The 14,875-nt window shown below is 38.1% G+C and overlaps 1 protein-coding gene across 4 annotated transcripts in view; it reads left to right on the forward strand.

Moving 5' to 3' along the window:
• TTC7B (tetratricopeptide repeat domain 7B) overlaps positions 1–14,875 on the forward strand; it is a 145,998-nt gene that overhangs the window by 11,493 nt on the left and 119,630 nt on the right. For all 4 annotated transcript variants that reach the window (XM_061359930.1, XM_061359932.1, XM_061359931.1 and 1 more), the window contains exons 2-3: positions 7,363–7,517; positions 8,644–8,812. In XM_061359930.1, coding sequence (XP_061215914.1) covers positions 7,363–7,517; positions 8,644–8,812 — 324 coding nt within the window. The remainder of the gene's footprint in view (positions 1–7,362; positions 7,518–8,643; positions 8,813–14,875) is intronic.

Below are 14,875 nucleotides of genomic sequence, written 5' to 3' on the forward strand. Positions count from 1 at the left end.
TCTGAGGAAAAATCCTCTCAAAATGATGCAACATGCAGCACTTCAGGTACTCTGAACCTTCAGTTTTACCTTTAGAGAGATTAAGAGGTTTAGGGTTTGAGTAGGAGAAGTTTCCTTTCTCACTCCTAAGCTAATTTCTCTCTGGGAAGATTTGAAGCACGAGAACGGAGATTAAAAGGCAATCAACTTGCTGGAATCCTGCACAACTTATGGTCCCATTGGTATACTGGAAATCTCATAATTGTCCTCTTTACCCCTTGACCCTTTCCTCCCTTATTATTTTTTTCAATGATTATTTTTAGTCCTCACTTAAGACTTGAGTTTTCTGTATTTTTCTCTGTCTGGAATCCAGTACAGGACAGGTGAAGCAGCGGCATCTTCTGTGCTCACAACTTTATCTACTTGATGTCACCTCGTGTGAGATCAGTCTTCATTTGGAACTAATGATAACAGTGATCTTTTGACTTCAGTACATTTGGGTAATTACTCTTTTTAAAAGTCAGAAATCTATTACCTAAAATACCGAAGATTTTGGTAGAGAGTGGGTGAAGTGACACAACATGCTTCTAGATTTTTATCTGCTCGCTTGCAAGGAAAGATCAAAGTTTGTTTGGCCAGTCACCTCTGATTCTGTAGCTCATTTGCTCTGTATTTCGTGTTCCTAAATACTTCTTCTTAAAATAAAGATCCTCTGGGCTTGAGTCTGAGGTTGAGCCTCTTTGCTTATGTCTTTGTAGTAGGATATTTTATCCTAGTTCTGCACATTTTTCTTGCAGCTATGTTGTTCAGAAGACAGTGAAATGAAATACTAAATGTAATTATTTTAATCTGTGCCATTTGGCATATAATGAAGAAAGCACCAATTCTCCCCACACTTTTTTACACCTCAGATTTTGAGCTGTCGATGGTCCATAATATGTAACTACTGTTGTTAGCAGAGGATCATGTGTATTCTTTGCCAGTGTAGCAAAGCAGTATGACAGAGGTGTTTCATTGTAGAAAAACATCTTGTGTGTGGAACCTTTATACCAAGATCATGGCTGTTTATAGTTGTCGAGGTGATAGCAACTATGGTATCTGTGAGAGGCATGTTTGCATTGTAGCTTTACAAGTATTTCCTTGTGATGTTAAAAATACAACTGAAATACATAATTATCAGGCCCTTTAAAAAAATATTACATTTACTGCATTATTAGGAACACTTGAGAAACCACATAGATAGTAGTTGTGGCCTAGATAACCTTCAGTGTTTTGCTTTAGTTTTTATCCAAGACTGTTGAACTATCACAGAAGGGTAGTAGTTTAACAAGGCAACTTCTTGGTACCCTATGGAACAGCCGGTAGCAGGTTCATTGGTTCTGTTGAGAAAACTTTATCATTCACTATGGATGTATCTCAGTGTACTCTGGAATTGAATGAAATTTTTAAGTCACCTCTTGGAGAGGGATTCTGCAGGCTAGAGAATTGCTCCTAACCTGTGTTCAGTTAGGGCTTTTATTTTTATTCAGTGTTTTCTTTTTGAACTGTGTGCAGTGTTGCCATTCTTTCCTTTTAATCCCCATCTCTCTAAAGTTACTTTTAGAAATGAAATTAGAACTATATATTCCTCTCACCTAGCCTGCTGACAACACCTGGGTTCTTCAACAAATGCTTGGACGTTGTAGTATCATTTATCAGAAAAGTGATTATTTTGTAGTTTTGCCTGTAATTCAGAGGATGACTCAAGGTGGACCATGTTTTTAAACTAATAGAAATACGTATGCTTCATAATTTTTGACCCAGGATAAATGAAGACTAATCCTCTGTTTTAACTCTCTGGTTTTCTGCAAGTAACTGCTTTGGATATCTATAGTGTGGTAACAATTTTGCTTAAAAAGCAGATGTTAAAAATCAAGTAGCAAGGCAGCTGTCATTATGATATTTTTAGACACTATTTTACAGAGACATGTCATCATGTGTGTTTTCCCCCCACCCCGTATTTATGCCAGCCTTTATTCTCATTTTGAAGATGGTTAGGGTTGATCCATATTGCAGAGAAGGATAGCCATGAACCACAAGGTTCTTCTCAAAGCATTTGGTATGAGTGTGTCTAAACTTTCTCTAAGCTGAAAGAAAAGAGCTTGCCTGTGTAGTAGTGTCTGGGTTTTTTACTTTTGCTTTATTGCTTACAGAAATGGATATTTCACCTAAAGCATTCTTCATTTTGTCTTGCAGTTCCAAAGTGCTCAGACTTATCTTTAATTATGAGCAGAGGACAAGCTATTGGGCAGGTGGATTATTTCAGTGATACTAGGATGTTGCAGAAACAGACGGGCAAGCCAGGCTGTCCTTGTCTAGTTAGGAAATGGTTCTGAAATGCAGTTGTGATGTAAGTTGTAAAATATTCCGTAACTCTATCAAGCAATTGTTGTTGATGAACTTTTCAGCTAAAGAGTGGATGAATAAGTGGGAGTCTTTTCTTTGATTGAGAATTTTATATTGAACCATAAGTATCTTAATTTCTAAAACTGGTAAATTGGTTTCCTGGTATTGAAAACTTTTACAGTTGGTTGTTTTTTGGTTGTTTTGTTGTGTTTTTTTTTTTTTTTTCCTTCTGAAACATCTAGATTGGCTGCAGGAATGCTAGCCTTCAAGTTACCTGAAAGACTTTACCCAGTTTAGTTACGTCTTCATAAAATGTCTCATAGAAGGATATAATCTAGATTACTCGTACTGTGCTGGAAGAAAGAGATAAGCAGTTTCTTCTCAAACAGTACATATTTCAAACAGTACATATTTCAAACATTACATGTTTAAGGGATAGCTAAATCTGATGAACAACTCCACTAGAGCTATTGTTTCATAAGTGGCTTCTCCAGAAACGTCCATGTAGTTGGAATGTTGTTACAAGGACCATTGGGCTTCATCTCACTGGCACAGAATGGTTGACATGCCTCAAGCCACTGCTTTGTCAATAAAGCACTCTCACAGTCGTAATTTGATTTAAATTTTTCTGCCAGTTTTGCCAGTTTGTTGCACCAAAGAATTTATTTAGCAGATGAGTGACTCAGTGAATAACAAAATTCTGCTTTAGCAACTTTTATGTTTTGCATTGTGACTTGTGTCTTCCAGCGTTAGTCACCAGCAGCTGAGCAAGTGCAGCACTTCTGTGATGAAAGTCAGTCTGATAGTAGCTCTTCCTCTTACTTTGCTGTCTCATGATATATAGCAATGGTACAGGGAAAGGGTGAGTTGTGTTGTATGGATCACTTGGAACAGCTTTTGTTTTGATGCTTAGTTGGATCTGTAAGTCACAGCTGTTGTTTTCTCCCACCATTTCTCTGATGAAAAGTATGTGTAATGCATGTTGCTGCACTGTGGCTGTCCCTAGCTAGTGTATATATAGATCATTAGCTTTTCTAACTTGCATCAATGATGGGAAGAAAATACCTGGATGCTATAGTAGACTATTTTGATTCTCAACTCAGGATGTCTGGATAATTTCAGAGTATGTGTCAAAATGAGCTTAACGCTTTGCTCTTGTTTGAGTCCTGTTTTTAAAGTCAATATCCTATTTTTTCAAGTCATTGTCAGAGAAAAGAAACTGACCTTAGGGTAGAATGGGAAAGATGAGAGAGGGAAAAGAGAGAGAGGGAGAGAGGCTAAATTATGTTTTCCAAAGGCAGCAGCTTGTTTTTCTTCTGTTTTCCCAGGGCTGTGTCCAAGAGGAATAATCTTACAAACCTTCTGCAGAGTGCTGTGGATCTATGTCTGTGCCTGTCTTGTTCTTCTGTGGCTGCACCCAAATGGGTGAGAATTGGAACTTCTAGAGCTTGTCTTTCTCTTTCTGTGATGCAAAATGTTTCATAGAAGGATATAATCTAGATTACTCATACTGTGCTAGAAGAAAGAGATAAGCAATTTCTTCTCAAACATTACTTATTTCAGGATAAGACAGGGATAGGTATTTCCCTTTAGTAATAGGAATGGTTTCAGCACTTTGTCTTAAGAATCCTCATTTCTCAGGGAATGCATTTTCACACCTAACAGTGCAAGGGTTTATTTCCTTTTTCTTTAGTGTCTAACCTGTTCTTCAAGATATCCCCTGATCTGTTGTAACCATCCAAACTTCTTGTTTCACATGCTTCCATGACAATTTTGCAGTTTATATAATGAATAAAACATCTCTGGTAGCTCATGCACAGTTTAGCAGTGTTTTTTACCTGTCTCTTCATCTAGTGTATTTAACTAAAGAAATGGTTGTTACAGGGATGTGGGCCAGAAGAATTTTTGAGACCTGCTTAAGGCAATGCATATGAGAGGGAAGGCATTTGTGATACATTTTTCTTTGGAATGTTTGAAGTTCTGCTATTTGAAGTGTTGAAGAATGTCAGTGATAGACTTCACTCTTCTCATTGCAGACAGCCTTGATGATATTTCAGCTCCTTAACCAAAGCACTGGTTTTAGAGTATCATTTGGGTTTCTTGCTATGTTTGGTGTTTGTATTTCCTCAGCCTTCTTTGGAAATGAAATTCGCTCAATGAAGTGCTAAACTGAATGAAAGCACAGAGGAATGTTGCTTGTTGAATGAAATACGTTGGTTTTGATGAACACAGATCAGGGAGGAATATCAAGTTCCACGTCCTTTAAAACTTAATCACTTTGACATATTTTAACCTGTTTCTAAGTTACCACTTAGCTTTAAAACTACAATTAGTAAAATGATTCTTCATTGGTCTTCTCCAAAGTAGGACATTACTATGCTCACCTCAAGTATTATTTTCAAGGTCCTTTTTTTTTTTTTTAGTCACCTTTTTAAAGAGCCTCATAAACAAAAATTGTGTACTTGGAACACTATCTGGAGTCTGTGCTGAAGGTCACCTCTCAGTGACCTATTCTTTATAAGGCAAATAATTGCATCCTGTGAACATGTTCTGAAGCAAAGTTTTGTGAGTTTGGAGCAGGCCTCTGATCTCCGAGACCCTTTCACTCAGCACATGTTGAACTCCTTACACCAAAGAGTAACCTGCCTTGCATTGGTATACAAAACCATCTGTCTTTTCTGTGCATGCAGTTTACACTCTGATTTTCAGAGAGATGGAACAGTTGCAGAAGGAGCAGTCCTAGAGAGTGTTGTGCTAAAGCTATCGAGCAGGGTAGTGTTGGTTATAGTATCTGATTTTACTAGTTGTTTATAATAAAACTGTGGCTATGCTAAGGAAATGTTGAATTTGGAATAAGGCTGGAAGGAAGGAGATTTGGTCAGTTTAATGTCTTGTTTAGTTTGCAGCTTGAAACTGAAGCTGTGTAAGCTGTTGATTTTTATCAGTTATGCTAAGATTTCTGTTTGAAGGAAAAGAACATGCAGAAAGTAAATTGTAACAAAATAGATGCTGAGTATGGTTGGCAATTAATGGGTAATAAGATTTAATTCTTATACTTTAGCTGTATTATTGAGTAGTAGCCATTTATTTATTTATTTATTTTGAACTGGGTGTTATATATCTTTAGTTTTTGTTTTTGTTTTTTTTTTTTTTAAGTATTTGAAAGATGTCAAGTATCATTATTTGTTTCAAATGCCTCTAAAGTTACAGGTCACCAGGAAGGTACTTTTCCTACTGCTCCCTTCCGTGTCTTTCAAGGAACCAACATTTTTTGCATGTATCAAAGCTGTATTCAGAGTGCATTACTGTGGCGAAGATAAATTGAGCAGAATTAAAGACAGTTTAGGCAAAACAAAACGTGCATGAAGAGGCATAAAGGTGTTCTTAAATAAGAAAGTGTATGTAGAAAATGATACTTCACATTATTTGGTGTTGTCTGACCTAGAGATGAGTATAGCTGAAGTATCATGAAAAACTTTGGCGGGCAAAGGAATGGAACTGTTACTGCAAATTTGACATTGATGAATTTGACAACTATGGCCTGAAAGCCAGAAAATGGAGCAGGCTGGTAACCAGGCTGCATCTGTGGCATGGCTTGTCTTTGTCTGGATGCTGACATTTTTCCCTTCTGCAGCAGTGTTTAAACAGTAAAATGTGAGTGAATGGTAGTTGAGAACACATAAATGTCCAGATTACTTTGGCTGTCTTTCCCGGAACACTGGATAAAAAGCATAGATGGAAAAAGAAGCATTCCCTTGATGCTTTTGCTATTTGTCTGGTCTCTTAAACTCTCTGTTGAAGAAATTGTGGTTAAAGAAGCAGCAGTTAGCTGGAGGTTTTAAGGGAAAAGTTATTCTAGGTTTTTTGTCTTTCTACTCGATAGGACATATTACAGAACTGGTCCTTATAGTTAACTGTATGATGGCATTCTACATGGGTCATATACTAGTCCAATTGACATGAGACAGAAATTTGCTGTACTTTAATGGTGAAATAATGATGATGCATGTATACTTCTGAGGAAGTAACACTGACTTCTGCATGTCCTGGTCTTTCTGTCCATTTCCATAACCCATAATGACACAGTCCTAAAGGTTATAGAGTGCTGAGTACTTTTCTGATTATTAGTTTTTTGCCTTTCTGCTTTTTAAAATTTATTTTATTTATTGTTAGGTTATTTTTGAGGTTATTCTGACATTGTTTGCAGACATGACCTGGTCTTGTCACATCCCAGACAGCCAGGTTTTGCAGCTGTCTCCTCACTAGAGGAAGTACTCAACATGTTTCAGTGAAATGATTTTCATGGTCCTGGTAAGGGCAAGGTAGAGGATGACCAGTTTCTTGAATTTCAGCAAACGTGTTACCTGCAGTTTTACTGGGCAGCCTGGTGTTATGTTCTGCCTTCATGCCTGAGAAGTGGTAGTAAGCCTCCTAAGAAATAGTGAGAATGATGAGAAATGGACTTTCATCCTGAAGACTTGGGATTGCTTAAGCCTTAGCAAGCTCCAAATGCTATCTACATTCTTACAGCTGAGATACAATTGGTGGTCAAAGACATTTTGAGGGAAATGTCACTTAAAACTAGTTGTATAAAGGAATCCAATATTCATATTTGAAACTGTATTTGAATCCAGCATTCATATTTGAAACTAAAATAGGTGTTTTGTGAAAAGCACCCCTTTTTTTTTTGATATAGTGAGTTTCAGAAGTGTATCTTGTCATGTCCAGAAAGCTACATAAGGCTTTTGAGTCAAGTGTTGCTTTTTAAGGAGGAAGGGAAAAATACTGACTTCAGGTTAACGTTCTAATTCATTATAACACGGGAGACTTGATTCTACAATGAATCGCACAGGTAAAAGATAAATTGAGAAGTAAACCAAAGTGCCTTGTGTCTTTTGTTAAATGTGAATTCAGGCAATGGCTGCTTTCACTGAAATATTAGTAACAAAAAATGATTTCTAACATTTCATGTGTTGTGTTTTTTTTTTTTATTTACAGATGACATGGCAGAGCTTCTTCTTGGGGAGTCCAAACTAGAACTGTTTTTGAAGGAAAATGCTCTTAAACAGAGTAGTAGTCCACGAGGGCCCGGGCCAAAGCTGACTGAGGTCAGGAAACATCTCACGGCAGCGCTTGATAGGGGAAACCTAAAGGTATGTGTCAGTCTGAGCAGGTATTAAAAAAGCTGAAATTGATTGGAGTACTCTGCTGATCATGGAGGAAAATGTGCAAAGTGCTTATGTTTAATATCTCATAATATCACTGCTATTTCCAGAAGTTCATCAGCACTATGCTATTTTATGGCTCTTTGTGTCTTTGTGGACTTTTATTCAGCTGAATTTCCCAAATATTTTTCCAGCAGAAGAATAAGCAAATTGCTATTGACTTCTGGATGATTAGGTGAAGTACTTAGAACTTGTTTTGTTGAAGTTTTTCTTGGAGTATACAACTATATTGCTCTCTGTAGTGCATTAAATAGAAGTGTTAAAAAATGCAAAATACTTCAGATTTCTGTAGCAGTTTGAAATATCCAGAAAAGGTTCCTTAAGTTATGTCTGTGGGTGCAAAAAGTGAGGTTAATACTTTAGAGCATTTTCTGCCATAACATTTTGATGTTCTTAACCTTTCTGGCCCATCTTGTACTTAAGTATTGTTGTAGCTGCTACATCAGTTTATCCATTCTGTACTCTATGTCCATCTTTTGTGAGCTCAAAGGAACCTTGTTTTACAGTCATTTGTAGTGTTTTGTTTCCTGTGATTTGTGGGAGTATTAATTTCTCTTCCTTTTCTTTCTTCATTCTTCCACAAATCTTTTTTTTTCCCCAAGACATGTCTTCTGCCCTGATTGAAATCATGTGAATTAAATATATAGGGTGTGGAACATATATAATGAAGTTTTGATGCTGTGTTATCTTCCACTGTTCTTGTGGTGTTAGAAAATCTCATTGGAGGGGTTGTAATGATAGGTTGCTTTTAAACAGTTTGGTTACCCAAAAAAGCTGGATTCTGACTTAGAGGTATTTCTGATGTATGTGTGAATAAATATGTGAGTATATAAAATGACTGCTTGTCGGAGTGAGATTTTGTGGTTTCACCCCTTACCCGAGCTTCCCAAATATTATGTGAAGATAGAATTTTGTTGATTTGCTCTGTTGCAAGAAATATTCTGAGGGATATTTCACAGTGAATATATACAGAAAACAGACCAAATAGTTATCATAAAGAATTAGGTGTATTCTATCAGGAAAAAAAAACCCTCTCTATTCCTCTTCCTTCTAGCCAGAATTCCTACAAGAAGCTAACCTAATTATGGCCAAATTAAACTACGTAGAAGGTGATTACAAAGAAGCTCTGAACACATATGCCAGAGTTGGAGTTGATGATTTGCAGCTAACTGCAGTGCCACCATATAGGCTACGGATGATTGCTGAAGCATATTCTACTAAAGGTAAGATTACTCTTTCCAGTATAATAATGTGGAAATTTTTTTTATAAATTTAATTCATAACTTGTCAAATATTAAAGATTTTTTTCGCATGGCGGAGTACCACATTTGTAGATAAATAAGAATATGGCTTGGCTGCTTTAAGTTATTCAGCGTTTGCACCAGGTTTGAAAAGACTTGAACCTCAATTAATATTCTGATTCTGCTGCCAACCAATCAATTTTAAAAGTGTATTTACAAGTTCTTCCATATATAAATGTCCTAATAACTGTGACTAGATACTAGAAGTATTATCACTGTTGCTGAAAGGTTGGAGTTACAAAAGTAGTGCAGTTTTTTTGTGCAGTTTTGCAGTTGCTGTGAGCAGAATTGGAGAACCTTGATTCCCGGCGATGAGTTTTACTGCATGTTAAAATGCTCAACCCAAGCTAAATTGCTTAACTAAACTGTTAATTGAGAAAAATAGTAATAACATGATAAACAGTGCATTTCTTATGCAGTTTTATTTTTTTTTCTTTCATGAATATATTAAAGAAAGTGAAGTTAATATTTTTTTTATTAGTCTGGTATAGTGAAAATTGCAATGCTGGCCTTGTGTCTTAAGGTGGCAGTGCCACTTCAGTGTAGAAAATTTATTAATAGATTAAGCAGGGTCATCCTATTGAGGGAAATCATAGACTCATAGAATAGTGAGGGTTGGAAAGGACCTTAAGATCATCAAGTTCCAAACCCCCTGCTGTGGGCAGGGACACCTCGCTCTACACCATATCACCCAAGGCCTTGTCCAGCCTGGCCTTGAACACTGCCAGGGATGGAGCATTCACAGCCTCCTTGGGCAACCTATTCCAGTGCCTCACCACCCTAACAGGAAAGAATTTCCTCCTTATATCCAATCTAAACTTCCCCTGTTTAAGTTTTAACCCATTACTCCTTGTCCTGTCACTACAGTCCCTAATGAAGAGTCCATCCCCAGCATCCCTATAGGCCCCCTTCAGATACTGGAAGGCTGCTATGAGGTCTCCACGCAGCCTTCTCTTCTCCAGGCTGAACAGCCCCAACTTTCTCAGCCTGTCTTCATACAGGAGGTGCTCCAGTCCCCTGATGATTCTCGTGGCCCTCCTCTGGACTTGTTCCAACAGATCCATGTCCTTTTTATGTTGAGGACACCAGAACTGCATACAATACTCCAAGTGAGGTCTCACGAGAGCAGAATAAAGGGGCAGGATCACCTCCTTCGACCTGCTGGTCACGCTCCTCTTGATGCAGCCCAGGATACGGTTGGCTTTCTGGGCTGCAAGCGCACACTGCTGGCTCATGTTCATTTTCTTATCGACCAGCACCCCCAAGGCCTTCTCCGCAGGGCTGCTCTGAATCTCTTCTCTGCCCAATCTGTAGCTGTGCCTGGGACTGCTCTGACCCAGGTGTAGGACCTTGTATTTATCATGGTTAAACTTCCTGAGGTTGGCATCAGCCCACCTCACAAGTGGGTCAAGGTCCCTCTGGATGGCATTCCTTCCCTCCAGCGTATCAACCGAACCACACAGCTTGGTGTCATCAGCAAACTTGCTGAGGGCACACTCAATCCCACTGTCCGTGTCAGCAACAAAGGTGTTCAACAAGACTGGTCCCAACACTGATCCCTGAGAGACACCACTCATTACTGGTCTCCAGCTGGACATTGAGCCATTGACCACAACTCTTTGTGTGCAGCCATCCAGCCAGTTCTTTATCCACCTAGTGGTCCACCTATCAAATTGATGTCTCTCCAATTTAGAGACAAGGATGTCGTGTGGGACATTGTCGAACACTTTGCACAAGTCCAGGTAGATGGCATCAACTGCTCTACCCCGTCCATCAGTTCTGTAGCCCCATCATAGAAGGCCACCAAATTGGTCAGGCAGGATTTTCTTAGTGAAGCCATGCTGGCTGTCACCAAGCACCTTGTTGTTTTTCATGTGCCTTAGCATGCCTTCCAGTAGAATCTGCTCCAAGATTTTGCCAGGCACAGAGGTGAGACTGACTGGTCTGTAATTCCCTGGGTCATCCATTTTCCCCTTCTTGAAAATGGGGGTTATATTTCCCTTTTTCCAGTTGTTGGGAACTTCACCTGACTGCCATGATTTTTCAAATATGATGGCCAGTGGCTTAGCAACTTCATTTGCCAGCTCCTTCAGGCCCCGTGGGTGGATTTCATCAGGACCCATGGACTTGTGCACTATCAGATTTTTAAGATGGTCTTGAACCAACTCCTCCCCTACTGTGGGCCCAAGGTCACGTTTGCAGTTTGGATGCTGTAGGTTTATTAGGATTAACTTTCTAAATTTTTGGTTTGGTCTTCTGGTGTTTAAGCTTGGGTTTGATTGGACATATACTTCTTGTTATGGCAAGAGGAGTTTCAAAGTCAGCAAATAACAATTTATGAGACTTCAATAGCATTCACTGACAACTGGTCAAGCATTGTTTCTAATATTACGCTTGGAAGAGAGTGACTGTTTTCCACCAACACAGTCCTCTATCGAATGCTAGATAAGCGTATATCATTCTCTGTAGCGATGTCAGGGATATAAGAGAATTAACTGATAGCAGAGACACAAGGATGCTTCCTAAATCTGAGCAAATTAGATTCAAGTGGGAAGGGAGTACATAAGTCTGCCGAGTTCTCTCATATAGCATGTCTGTGAGCTTTTTCGCAGTGCCTGGTACGGGTAGACTTCCACTCAGCTTTGTGATATTTGGTTGTATTTTGTTTTGTTTTGAGGTTGGTTTGTTTGTTTTTTTTAATCTGTGAGGATATCTGTTGAATTTATTATGTTCTTTCCATGGGAATGCAATCTTGGACATGATCAACTTTAAGTACCTGAGTTTGCTTATATCTCCAAGGAATCCCTGTAATTTAATTGAATCTCTTCCTAGAGCTCAGCTCTTCTGCCTTGTTTTTATTTGACCTTGTAAGGATATATAAAAATTGAAACATGAAGTCATCAATTTTGCAGGAAGGATTAGTAATACTGATTTTATTTTATGTAAAAATAGTTTTTAGAAAATAGTAAAATGTGTATCTTTCCTACTCTCAAATATTTTGTAGGTTCAGCTTATTAAAAAAAAAAGGAGGGAGAAGAAAACTACTATGTCTTCTGCCAAGACACAGAGCAGTTTTTGCTTATGATTTCAAATGTTATACTTAAACATTTAAATCTGTCATATAAAGCTTCATCTAATCTTGATCAGACTGCATTCGTTTGGTCACTTCTACTGGGTGACTGGCTACCAGTTTATGTGAGCAAACTGAGCAGACTACTGAGGATTTGTTCTATTCCTGTTCATAATCATCTTTTTTTTGTGATTACATTTCCAGTTTGAATGACAGATTTAATATCCCTTCTTCCCATGGTAGCAGGTTGCAAGAATGTTTTCATGTGTTCTAGCATGAATTAGAAGTCACAGAGCAGTCTTAATTTAGTATTTGAAGTCCATATAAGTTTAGAGTAATTGATAGCTAAACAGTGTATGTTTCTACCCATATAATTAATGTACAGTTAATTCTTACTCTTTCCCCTTCTGCAGGAGTTTCTTCTTTCTTATTCTAAGAGTGGACTATTAAACTTTTCAGTGTGATTAAGCGTCTCTTTGGATGTGATCGAGGCTTGTAGTTATTACCCAGCTAAATACAAGTTATTCTTACTGGGTTTTGTGCTTCCCTGGGATTTATGCTGCTTCTTGCAAGTTCAAGGATAACCTGATTATGTAAAGATAACATTCTTCTGCGTATTTAGATTTTATTTCTTTGGCAGTCATGAACTTAACACCATGTTATCAAGCAGTGAGGAGCTATTTGTGCTGCTGGTTGGCAAACATGAGCCTGGCTGCTCTATTCGGTGTGCCCACCTGCACAGCAGCAGTTGAAGTTACCTGGTTTTTGTTGCCCAGTTTCAATCCAGTCTGGGGCAAATACAGTTCCAGTAAATTTGCGGTCTTGTATGCTGTTGTGTAGTGGTCTGAAACTGATGTACTTACCTCTGACAAAGGCATAGGTCACATAACTAATGGCAGGTTTTAATAGCCTTTTTTTCTTTTTTTTTTTTCTTATTTAAGGTGCGACCACTTCCATGTGCTTACCTCCTCACTCTGAGGTTTCATTGTATAACCTCAGAAGTGATATATTGAGTGGGATGCTTGAGTTGACATGCTTGTTCTCATATAGTTGTTTCAGGGTCCTAAGGGAGCATGTTACACTGTAGCTCTAGGCAGTTAACAGTTCACAAGAAGCCCTTAGAAATGACCTGCTTCCCATATGTCCCATCTTACTCTTGCTTGTGGAACATACAAATTATGTCTTTCTGTTCTTCACAGCAAAGGAAGATTAAACATATGTGTATGGATGTAACAAAGAGCAAAAATAGGTTCCAGGTCAGGTTCAAGCTAAATTTTGCTGGAGTTTTATCTACTGATGGCTGGAAAGAAGGGGAGAAAGAGCAATAGTGACAGCTGTGGGGAGAAAAAATAGAATCAGAACATGGCAGGGGAAGTGAGATCCCCAAACACTTGCTCTGATGTGGAGGGTGTGTATGTATTTATGTATGTGTATATATATGTGTATGCATACATATATAAATATACTTCTGTATGTATTTATGTTGTTAGAAAGTAGATGTGACAAAAATTAAGAGGAGTATTCTTACTGTCTCTTCGGACTCTCCAAAGTGAGTGTGTCTGAACACATTACCTGTCAAGGCTGTTTGTAAACCTCACTGCAAAATGTTCATTAAATTACAATAGTCTTCATTGAAAAAGTCATCATTATGATATTCCAGAATATGAAATTTCATGTCTTTGTGCCCCTGCAGTCTTCAACTTGGAATAACTTTGTCATTAAACCAAAAAAACTAAAGTCATCTACTGCCTGCAGTGCACTTACGATTTTTTTAATTACGTAAATTGATTAAATGCATATGTATTTTTAAAAGAATGCTTGTAATTCTCTGTACTGTTTATAGCTTTATGTGAGGACAGCATATTCAGAAGAATATAAGTGAGAGGCATAATATGGAATGATAGTAAGTCAAACAAAGGGTTCAAAGGCGCTCAAAACCCAGCAAGGAAGATTAAATAATTGTTATTCTTTTCTTGGAAATGTCTAGTTAGTGAAATGCTACTTAAAATCTTCCAAAGAAAGCTTCTTGATAGCTTGGTCAAAATGCAACATTGTAAAATTCCAATGAAATTCTAAGAAAATCCCATCAACTTACTTTTGAAAACTTTCCCATTTCCTTTACACATAGCTCTTTGCCAGCCTGTGATATGCAGGGAACTGCAGGGCCACAGTGCTGGAGCAGTGCTGGAAAGCGGTTGCTGTCTGTTGCTCCTAGAGAAAATGATCAAAATTGTTAGTGTGGTGATAAAGACACTGCTGTATATCATCACACCAAGAAAATCTCATGGCCAGTTGATTATAATTTTGGAAAAAAAAAAAAGTTTTGAAAGAAAGCTAAGGAATGAGACAAGTTTGGGGTTTTGTGTGTTCGTTTCAGTTTTGGTGGTGGTGGTGGTGGTGGTTTTGTTTGTGGGGATCTTTTGTGTTTGACATTTGGGTCAGGTTTTTGTTTGTTTGTTTTCCTCTGGCTGCTAGTAGTGATGGTTTACCTTGAGTAGAAGAAGATGCAAGAGTGGTCTGCTGAAAAGTTGCCTGCTGTTGTGTTCATTAAGCCAGCAGACCAGCCATAATGAATATGCATGAGGCAACACCAGAAACTTGAATATCATAGGTCAGGTTCAGCACACTTTAGATATCCCTCATGCAAAAGTTGTAAGGAGGTAACTTCCACACAGTACACATAATGTAGTGTAATTCCAGCATGCTCCTGCCTTTCTCCACCATTCCCTCAAATTCACAAATCAAAACGAGAAGTGTAGTGTAGGATGATGTTTTCTTATGTGGTTAACTTCATGGACAAGCATACAGTTCTGACTTTCCACTCTTTTTTTTTTCTATTTTTTATTGTTTTGGTGTGTGTACCCATAAAACACAGTTCTAGATTAGATCTAGTGTATTCTTTAAGAAAAGAGGTG

The sequence above is a fragment of the Neopsephotus bourkii genome, unplaced genomic scaffold, assembly GCF_033783945.1.
Source record: "Neopsephotus bourkii isolate Nb327-2 ecotype Australia unplaced genomic scaffold, CSIRO-AGI_Nbou_v1 NB_998, whole genome shotgun sequence".
NCBI lineage: Eukaryota > Metazoa > Chordata > Aves > Psittaciformes > Psittacidae > Neopsephotus > Neopsephotus bourkii.